Source organism: Leopardus geoffroyi, chromosome D2 (assembly GCF_018350155.1).
Source record: "Leopardus geoffroyi isolate Oge1 chromosome D2, O.geoffroyi_Oge1_pat1.0, whole genome shotgun sequence".
In the NCBI taxonomy this organism is placed as follows: domain Eukaryota; kingdom Metazoa; phylum Chordata; class Mammalia; order Carnivora; family Felidae; genus Leopardus; species Leopardus geoffroyi.
In genome coordinates this window covers 53,757,399-53,767,041 of record NC_059334.1, presented here as the reverse complement: position 1 = coordinate 53,767,041, position 9,643 = coordinate 53,757,399, and the positions used below count along the sequence as shown (strand labels likewise).

At 51.4% G+C, this 9,643-nt stretch overlaps 1 protein-coding gene across 1 annotated transcript; it reads right to left on the bottom strand.

The window, feature by feature from the left end:
* Positions 1–4,608: 4,608 nt before the first annotated feature.
* Positions 4,609–8,724, bottom strand: LOC123576834 (cytochrome P450 26A1). Its single transcript, XM_045438235.1, has 7 exons — positions 7,972–8,724; positions 7,565–7,789; positions 7,041–7,331; positions 6,777–6,953; positions 6,137–6,271; positions 5,398–5,550; positions 4,609–5,143 (listed from the first exon to the last, which is right to left on the bottom strand). The coding sequence occupies exons 1-7, from the start codon at positions 8,158–8,160 to the stop codon at positions 4,802–4,804; spliced, it is 1,512 nt and encodes a 503-aa protein (XP_045294191.1). The 5' UTR covers positions 8,161–8,724; the 3' UTR covers positions 4,609–4,801.
* Positions 8,725–9,643: the final 919 nt, after the last annotated feature.

Below are 9,643 nucleotides of genomic sequence, written 5' to 3'. Positions count from 1 at the left end.
AAATTTCTTTGAGCCTCAGATTTCTCAGGTGTACACCGAGGGGTTCGGATGACCTGTCTGTAATCTCCCTTCCAGCTCCAAAAGTCTGTGACTAATTGACATTAAAGGAACTTTCCATTTCAGAATACCTAATCCCCTCCTCTATCATTGCATAAGCCACTGTTACATTGACTGTATGACTGTATGTAATGAATCAATTCACGTGTTTTGTCAAATATCTATTATAAGCAAAGCCCTTGTCTTCTTTTCACAATGCATTTGAGCTAAGTGAACCCATTAGTGACTTCAGATAAAAATCTGGAAGCATCTATGGTCAAAAATGAGTGAGTAGCTAGCTTTCCAACCCCCCCGCCCCCCGACGGACAATGGAGGGGACTGGCAGTCGTGAGAACTGCAGTGTGGGTCAGCTTCTGTGCTACAGGGGTCCGGTTATGAGTACTGCAACATGATAACCCTCGCCCAGAAAACCCACCACGTAATCCAGGGCTAAGTTTCCACCCTGTCCCAGGTTTCTAACTCAAGTTGACTCTACTTCAAAAGAAGGAGAGCTTGTTTGGCCTAATACCCATGAAGTGCCGATTTCAGGAACACAACATGCTGTTAAACCACAGCCGTGTAAGCTTGCGGCCACTGAGATTTTCCAAGGATGAGTTTCACTTTTCAAAGAAAAACATGGCACCGCAAAGCCAGAGAGACATGAGGTGACGGGTGTTGGTTGGCCCCAAGAAGCTTTCTCTCCCAAAAAACACCTACTGTGCGTGGGTGTGTTCTGGGTGGGGGCCAAGGGAGGCACAGGAGGGCGGGCTCACTTTCCAGCCATGAGACAGTGGCTGCCTCAGACTAGCTCTCCAGAGGGGAAGAGAAAGGACAGCTGGGCAGAGTCGGGCATGGACGCGTGGCATCGTGGAGGCTGGGGAGCACTGGGGAAGGTGGCAGGGTGTTACAACCCTAGAAGCTGGGTCAAGTGGATGCTCAGCAAGACACAGCCGGGCGAAGCCCTGCTGCCAGAGCAGATGCAGCAGCCGGAGCTGGAAGCACTCGGCCACAGGGCGGGAGGGAGGGTCCCCAGCAATCCATACAGGGGACTCAGTGTCTCTGTGAGATCACATGTCAGGCCCCCTGGGCTCCCACCTTCATATTTGGCTCCCAAGTTTAGCAGAATGGTCAACAAGAGCTGCCGAATGCCACTGGAAGATGACGCGGGGATGTCCTGTCTCCCTAGATTGGAGTTCATCTGCATTTCAAAGGAAAGTGAGTAGCTGCAGAACTGATACAGAATCAAAACTCAGAGAATCACGACTCTTTAATTTTGTGAAGGAACTAGGGGGTGATTGAACCTAACCTCTCCTTCCATGTCAGAATCCTTACAGTGGCTTAGTTTTCCAGCTTCTGTGTGGATGCCTCCACTGACAGGGAGCTTGTTCACTCGTAGGGTAACCTGTGTCATCAGCAAGGGGCTCTAGTCACCTCAAAATGTTTTCCTTATATGGTGTTAACTTCTTCCTTCTAACTTACCCTCCTAAGTGCATGCTCTGTCCTTTGAAACAGGCCTGAACCTGTATTTTCTGCAACAACCCTTTAACTATTTGAAGGCGGAGCCGCCAAAACCTCTCTAAACATCCCCAGTTCCTTGCATGGTACTTTTGTGGGACGGCTCCTGGACCTGGTTAAGGTCATCCGAACACTGCCCCTGTCCTTCGAAAAACGTGTTCTCCCCTTCCCCAAACTGAGGGCCATTTTCCAGAGATACCAACAGCAATGTAGGTCAGACTGTGGGCTGTATGTGGGTAACGCTGGACACCTGAGCCAGGTGACCTCAAAGACCACAGATCGTGGCCACTTCAGGAACTAAATGGTGATCCAGATCCACCCAGGGTGCCCAGGGTGACCCTTCCAGAGAAGCCAGGCAGCCTTGACCGGGCCTGAGGCTGAGTACTTGCTAAGCCTGGGAAGTCTGTAGCCTCTCATTGTTTGGGATAAAAGCAGGCCCCGGGCCAGAGTCCGTGGATGCTGGATTTCATGGACACTGGTGGGGAAAACCACTGGGCCCTGAGGTTGGCATAGAAGGGAGAAGCCCGCCCCCTTGTGGACCTCTGGGGTGTGGCAAGGTGCAAAAGCACCCTGAAACCTCACTGATGAGGGGTCTAGGGGAACAGCCACTTCCTGTCACGCTCCCATTTTACGGGTTGCCTCTGGCAGCCTGCAAGAGAAGTGATCTGGCCTGTCAGAGGGCAGGGGAATGGTAGCAGGGGACACATCCAGAAGTTAGGAGGTAGAGACCCCTGAATCTACTTGTCTGCCAACAGAAAGTAGGAGATAAACCAGGCAGGTGTTATTAGCTGCTGGGGAAAAAAAGAAAAAAGCAAAAAGCAAAAAAAAAAAAAAAAAAAAAAAAAGGCAGCGGGAGGCCTTTCCTGGTTCAGCCACTCCCTGGGTGGCCCCAGGCAAATCACAGTCCCTCAGTGGGCCTCCCAAGGCTGAGCTGGGTGAAGGCTACATCCCTCTGAATGCTCACACATTATAGACCCAGCTGGAGGTTTCCACATGCCTGTACTGACAATAGCTTGTCATTGGTGGTGCCACACCCCCTGACTGAAGACAAGAGGGTTTATGGGAGGTGGCCGGGGCAAGGGCATGTGTGGAATGGGAGGCAGAGGGCACCGACTTGGCCAGCTTGGCTTCCCCACCAAGGCCCTGGAGAGCACACCATGACGGTTCAGCTCATGGTTCAATGAGCTCATGGTTCAGCTCATGACGGTTCAAATGGTTCAGGAAGCCCCTCAGCCATTTCTCACAGTGGTCTCCCCTACCTTGGGCCAATCCATACCTTGGGCCAATCCTAAATCTAGAACAGTCACCTCATCCTGAAACACTTCTCCACTGAGTGATGCCTGAACACTGACCCAAAGGCGTCCGTGTCATAAAACATGCTTGCCCCAGCTAGACGTGATCCAGGCCTGTTTAATGTTCAATATGGCAGTCCACAAACATTGATTCTGCCTCACGTCCAAACATCTCTACACTGTCTTCACACAGCACTAAGCGTATTATCAAAGGTTGTGTTTTTAACGTATTTTCAGGGTAAATTCTGTACTACTCTGTAATCGATGAGCATAATTGGGCTAAATGTAACCTGGGAGATTCAAGCCAGAAGCGCTTTCCTCAACATTCTCCAGATGAAAGATAGAGGCAAATTTTAAAAATTGCATTATATTTTTAAACAGTTCGATTTTTTTTCCTGCACTATGCTCACAGAGACATGGGGTTACAGAGTCACCAAAGATGTTATTTTAAAACACTTAACTGTCCTCTGGCAAAATGACAGGTATTGAAACCCTTATAAAATATGACCTTGTATAAATTACCTGAAATAATGTCCTCAGGCTAATGTGCTTCTAGCTGGAAGGATCTGGGGCAAATATTATGAGGGGAGGGGTCATCTTGCACACCAAGTTTCACTAAAGCTTTGGCTGAAACTAAATAAGCCTGTAATTTCTCATTTTAAAAAAAAAAGCATTATAAAGTTATTATAAGACATTTTAAGTTATTATACAAACACCCCTTAAAAATTAGAGGATTCCAGCAAGAAGTACAATCCAAGTTCTACCTAAAAAGTAAAGTCAGGTGGAACATGCAACTCTAATTGCAGACAGAACCCTTTTCAAACACCTATTTAGACCACCCAGCTTCTGCAGTATTGCCAAATTCTAAAATTGTAATGAAAATTTTAAAGTCCAAAACCTACAAGCCATCAGAGGTTCAGTAAGCAGATTGTGCCATTTCAAAACTGAAAATGTGCTTGCATAAGCAAGTCACCAGGGCTAACCTTTCTGGATAGAGAGTCTGGCCTCCAGTTCAGAACATGGCTATGCCAGGGTCAGAAATGTGACCAAACTGCGCTTTCACGGAGGTTAGCCAAGGTTCACAAGGTCATGACTGGGCCATTTTATCAGTCCTGTCAGGCTCACACCCTATTGCCTGGCATAGATAAAAACTTTATCTGTCAGCTTGCTAAATCTACTCCTCCCGCCTTATTTTCAATAAAGAAAAGCCTGGACTAGCTTATCTAACCCAGAGACTGGCCTCTTCCAATACTGTTTTCAGATGCAACTTCTGGTCTCATTTTTGGTCACTAAACTGTCCATAATTAGAGTGACCGGCTTCCTCTTACCTGAAACCTTCAGAAAAACAGTGCTGGCACTCTGCAACAACATAGATTCATTATGTTTATTAAACATACTAAGTTTATGGCTGAAGGTTTTAGGTTAGAGTAGGATGTTCTCAAGCATTACCTTTTCAAATTCATCTTTCCCCAAAGCAAAGCAAGCAAAAAAAAAAAAAAAGTCTAAAATTAACTTTCATAGATTTTCCAAATAGGGAATCTAAACCATAGAAACATTTACAAATGTTGGACTAACTCACACTCACATTTGTATTTTTCTGATAACTGTGAAGAGAAAAAGCAGCTAAAGTTTCTTCCTCACAGAAAAATAGATATGCGCAGATAACAAATAAAGCCATGCAGGTAGATGCTTAGAAATCTGGCTAAATATACAAATATAAAACCAGTGAGCTTTCCCCCCACAGGAATCTTAAATGCAAGACAAGCACCTTCAGATTTTACTTTATTTGGAAACTATCCAAATTCATTATTTTAATATTTAAAGACTGTGGTACTGTAGTAGAGACACATAAATATTATAATATACATTTAGAAATTAAATATAATAAAATCAACATGACACTATGTAAAACCTCATGTGCACTTCAAATAAGTCTGAAGGCTGGGCATTCACACCCATCAGGTTTCCCCCTGGAAACGGGTGAACCTTGCAGGGAGATCATCCACAGGGTACACGGTGGGACTAGTTTTCATTGTAGGAGGTCCATTTAGAAGCCGCCAGTCACAATGCCTGGCCAGCTCCACTGTAAATATTTTGAGAAGAATTTTTGCAAACTCTTTCCCTACGCAGCTCCTCAGGCCGCCTCCAAATGGAATGAAGCTGAACCTGGACGCATCCTCTGGGTGAGGCAGCATAAATCGGTCAGGATTAAATTCCTCCTTGTTGGTGAAGATATCTGCCACATCGTGAGTATCACAGATACTGTAGATAACATTCCAGCCCTTGGGAATCTGGTATCCCTGCAAAAGATTATGAAGTCCCAAGGGCTGACAAACTGGAATCTAACTTTCAACAACAAAAAGTTATCACTGATAACCGGACCAATTATGAGTTGAAAAAAAGGGATGTGTGGAGAGAGACAGGGCAGACAGACATTTTGATGGTGGAAACATGTGCGCACAGGGGGCAGGATGATGACATCAAAAGCATAAGAAATTGAAACCAACGCACAGGGGAGCAAGGGGAGATTCAAAACCACAACAAATTAACTTACATTTAATTCAAAAGTCTTAAGAGCGACCCGAAACCCTCCTGGAACTGGGGGATTCAGTCGAAGGGTCTCTTTAATAACACACCCAATGTATTTAAGCTGTCCCAAAATTTCCATGTCCAACTTGTTGTCTTGATTGCTTTTGCAAAGTAAACCCTATCAAAACAGTCATACAGAGGTGAACGGTTATTTTGTGCTCCAGTAAAATCAGCCCAGCAGACGTAAACAGGGCTTAAGTGGCGGCTAGACCCAAAGGGCCCCATGTTGGGAGTTTTCCCCCTGAGGGGGAAACTGTGAGCAGCTAATGACCATTTGCCTCCACCCCTTGGCCCAAATCCACTATCTATTTACAATTCCAAGAGAAGGCTGCTCCCCACTTAGAACCACCAAGCTTCTCCCCCGCCCCCATCACCACCACCACTGTCACCACCACCTAGGAGTCCCCATTCATGCCCTTGAAATACAAATTTGAGAAAGTGGAATCCAACTGAAAATCTCCAATGCACTGCAAAAAGTGGAGAACGCGTAGGAATACAAGGATCAAACCCTGCCTGAGTGGGATCACAGCTCACAATTCCTTCCTTTTTATTCACAAAGCTAATTCTCTTTCGTCACCGGCCCACCCACCCCTTGGCCCTGCGCTTTCAAAATACTCAGAGAAGTCAGCACACTTACATATTGGCAAGATGGCTAGGGGACAGCAGAATTTCTCAAGCTAATTTCAAGGCCAGTGTCCCCCTACCTTACTCTTGAGCTCCTCTCGAACCTTCTGGAGAACATGGGGGTAGAGCCCCAAGTAAGTAATCAGAGACGTGGCTGCACTAGCTGTGGTTTCATGTCCTCCAAAGAGGAGTTCGGTTGAAGATTGCTTTAGTGCCTAAGGATGGAATAATTCAAACATTTTTTACAAGTTTGCATGCAATTTTACACAGCAATCACTTAGAACCCAACTGAAGGTTCTGGAAAGATGAGCCGAGCTAAAACTTTGCTGATAGAAAGCCAAGGAAGGCTACATTTTTAAACATAATGCATAGTCCCTTTCGTTCAGCTAGAACAGGGAGGCCAGTAAAATCCCACTACGCTGGGAATTCTTGAATGAAAGCCTTGGTTGTATTAAAATCGCCCAACATTCTTTATTTATATTTTGCAAATTCCAACGTTCCCCGGAAAGCCTGGTAGGGCTAGGGGACGCTCCCTGTTCCGCTGCATCCTCTCCCACAGCTCTCCGGACCCGGTGTCTCAACCTTCCGGGTCCCATCCCTGGGGTCTGGGCGGTCTGCTCACTGTGGAGTCTGGGCGTCAGCTTTGGGGACCCCAGGTACCGCCCTTGGAAAGCCAGAGGACTAAATTCCGCAGTGCCTCTTCCTGGAATTGCCACTCACCTGCATGTCCAGCCTCTCTCCCCTCTCCCACGAGTGCTCGATCAACAGCTGCAGCGCATCTTTGCAGCCACCGCCCGCCTCCGCCTCCGCCTCCGCCTCCGCCGCCCGCAGCCCGCAGATCTTGGCGCGAATGTTCTCCTCTATGCGCGCGTGGATGAGGTTGCGCGCCTTCATGCCCTGAGCGCAGAGAGCGCACCGCAGTGAGCTGACGCCGAGCCCCCGCGCCCCCGCGCCCCTAGCTCCTCACGCTGCAAGCTCTTTTACCCGGTACAGCCCACTGAAGGGCACGTCGATGGGCAACGAGAAGAGATTGCGGGTCATTTCCTCGAAGGCCTCCACCAGCTGCTGCTCCGCGTCCCCGCCGTTCGCCAGTCGGGGCTCACAGCCCAGCAGGATGCGCATGGCGATGCGGAACATGAGGCGCTTCACCTGGGGGTAGACCAGGAGGCCGCGCTCGCCGCAGCTCAGCCACTGCTCCAGGCAAGTGCCCACTTCTTCCGCGATCACCGGCACGTAGTACTGGAGCGCCTCGCGGCTGAAGGCCCGCATAATCACCTGAGCTCCAAAAGAGGGAAAGTGTTAAAACCGCCCCCCTCGCCTTCCGGGATCCCCTTCCAGCCCCCCTCACCCCTGCCAGACCCAAGGCACTTCTCGGCTGATAGGGCTAAACTGGGCTTGAACGGGTCCCAACCGACATCTCGTGCAGCTAGCGCTCGCCCGGCATTTATCTGCTAGAACCCCTCCAGGGGACAGGGTCCCCCTCCCTGTCCGGGCACCGCCGCCCTCACCTTCTTGCGCTGCTTGTGCGAGGAGTCGTGCAGGTTGGAGAGGCAGCCGGAGCCCAGGATGGTGCGCACCGACGCGGGCCAGTGAACCGACACCAACCGGTGCTCCCCGAGCAAGATGCGCCGCACGTTGTCGGCGCCCATCACCCGCACTGTGGGCCGCCCGAACAGATGCGTCTTGTAGATGAAGCCGTATTTCCTGCGCTTCATCTGCAGGAACTTCCTTCGCTGGGAGAGGAGGGCGGAGGAGAGAGACAGGCGTGAGGGGGCGCCGGGGAGCGCCGCGCCTCCGGCTAGCCCGGATCCTAGCCATAGTCACCTCCCTCAAAGGGACGCCTACCCTGGCTTCTGGAAGCCCTGAGCCCAGTCGGGCTCCTGAGAATCGTCCTGTCCCGCCCAAGCTCCCTTACCTGTAGCACCATCTGCAGTGTTTCCCCAAAGAAGGGGAAGCCCATAGTTCCGGGGGGCAAAGGGAGCGCGCAGCTGCGGTCGCGGCTGCTCACGCAGTACAGGTCCCAGAGCTTGATCGCGGCCAGGAAGAGCAGCAGCGGTAGCACGAAGGTGCAGAGCGCACTGGCCAGCAGCGCCGGGAGCCCCATGGCGCGCCGCGGCCTCCCGCGCCACCTGCCGCCGTCGCCAGCGCTCCGAACCCCGCCGCGCGCCCGCTTTATAGGCGGCCCAGGTTGCTGCCCACGTTACCTTGGTCAGACAATTAGTTCACCCAAAGTTCATCTTTAATTGCGGATTGGGCCCCTGGCTCCTCCCCCCGCGAGGCGCTGCCCAAAATCTTTAACCGTTTGTTCCACGCCGAGGCAGAGGCGGCACGGTGGCTGCTTCCCTCGGAACGCGCCTCCTGGGGTGCGAGGCTAGAGAGAAGCCTGCCTCCCCCTTACAAGGTGTGCGGGGCTCCGAGACGGCGGCAGAGGCCGACTTGGGCTCCGGGGAGCGGGAACTCCAAGCCCTGGGCTTCCTGGTGATCTTTTGGGAATCCCTCGCGCAGGGTCCGACGGGCGGTCCCAGAGCTGCCTTCAATGGCTTTTCATTTTCAGGCGCCGTGTGGGCTCCCTTCCACCTGCTGGCGGAAGCAAAGGGAAGTGCGTTCAGGGACCGACTAGCTTGCCACGTCCCACGCTGGGGAAACTGAGTTCCAGAACGCAGAGCAAAACGCAGACCTCCCGAATCTCCCGAAGATCCCGCAGAAGAGCCCAGGGCCGGAACCTAAGCGAGAGCCGGAGTGGTGTGTGTGCGTGCAGGGCGGGGGTCAGACATGATCGGAGGATCATAGATCCCAGCTCCCCAAACCCCTCAAGGAGGTCAGCACTCATGAAGTCTTGAAAGGTCCAACTTAAGGGTACAAGAGAGCCTCCAGATCCCTCAGGACTCCAGGTGTAACCTTGCACAAGTCAGAGCCCCAACTCTGACGCCCCAGCGGGAGACCACAGGGGCAATTCATCCACGGCTCAGCGCTCTGAGAACAAGCAGCAGCCGGCCGGATTCCGAGGGCCCTGGGACTCATAGCCCCAGCTAGGCAGAGAGGAAGGGGATCCTTAGGCCTGGGAAGATGAGGTGACAGAGATAGAGAAAGGAAAGCCCAGGAGTCTGTGCTCCGGGGCACGGCTCCATCTCTACTTGCACGACCTGGAGTGAGTCACCACAAATCCTTGCTCCTGTCTCCTTCTCCTTAATATGAAGGCGGTAATTCCCAATCCGTCTACACAACACCCCGGGATAGTTGTGTTTTCAAGATGGGCTTCTGGTTGCAAATACTTTCCCCAGTTCGGCGCACTAGATTACGTCACCAGGATGACCTAGAGCCTTCCTCCGCTCTCACGGCCCCCACCCACCGAAGCCACCCGGGTGAGAGGGGTGCTTGGCCCTGAACCCAGGCCTCTGCCGGCCGCTAATGGGAGTGTTGAGAGAATCCATCCTCGGAAGCAGGTCTGGCCCTTGCCCAGCTGCAATCAGCCGCTCCTGCAGCCGATGCCTGATGCCCGGAGCTCGGACACTGCGGAGTGCACGTGCGCTCCCCACTTCTCACCTGGCGGGGCCACACGCATCCTCAGTTTGAGCGCCGGACTCACC

What these genes read in the sequence shown, in the direction of transcription:
- LOC123576834 (XM_045438235.1), bottom strand. Translation starts at nt 8,160, where the DNA reads ATGGGGCTCCCGGCGCTGCTGGCCAGTGCGCTCTGCACCTTCGTGCTA. An exon ending in CCTTCAGTGGGCTGTACCGG is followed by an intron (nt 6,954 to 7,040) that starts GTAAAAGAGCTT and finishes CTCTGCGCTCAG; the next exon opens with GGCATGAAGGCGCGCAACCT. An exon ending in TTAAGACTTTTGAATTAAAT is followed by an intron (nt 5,144 to 5,397) that starts GTAAGTTAATTT and finishes AATCTTTTGCAG; the next exon opens with GGATACCAGATTCCCAAGGG.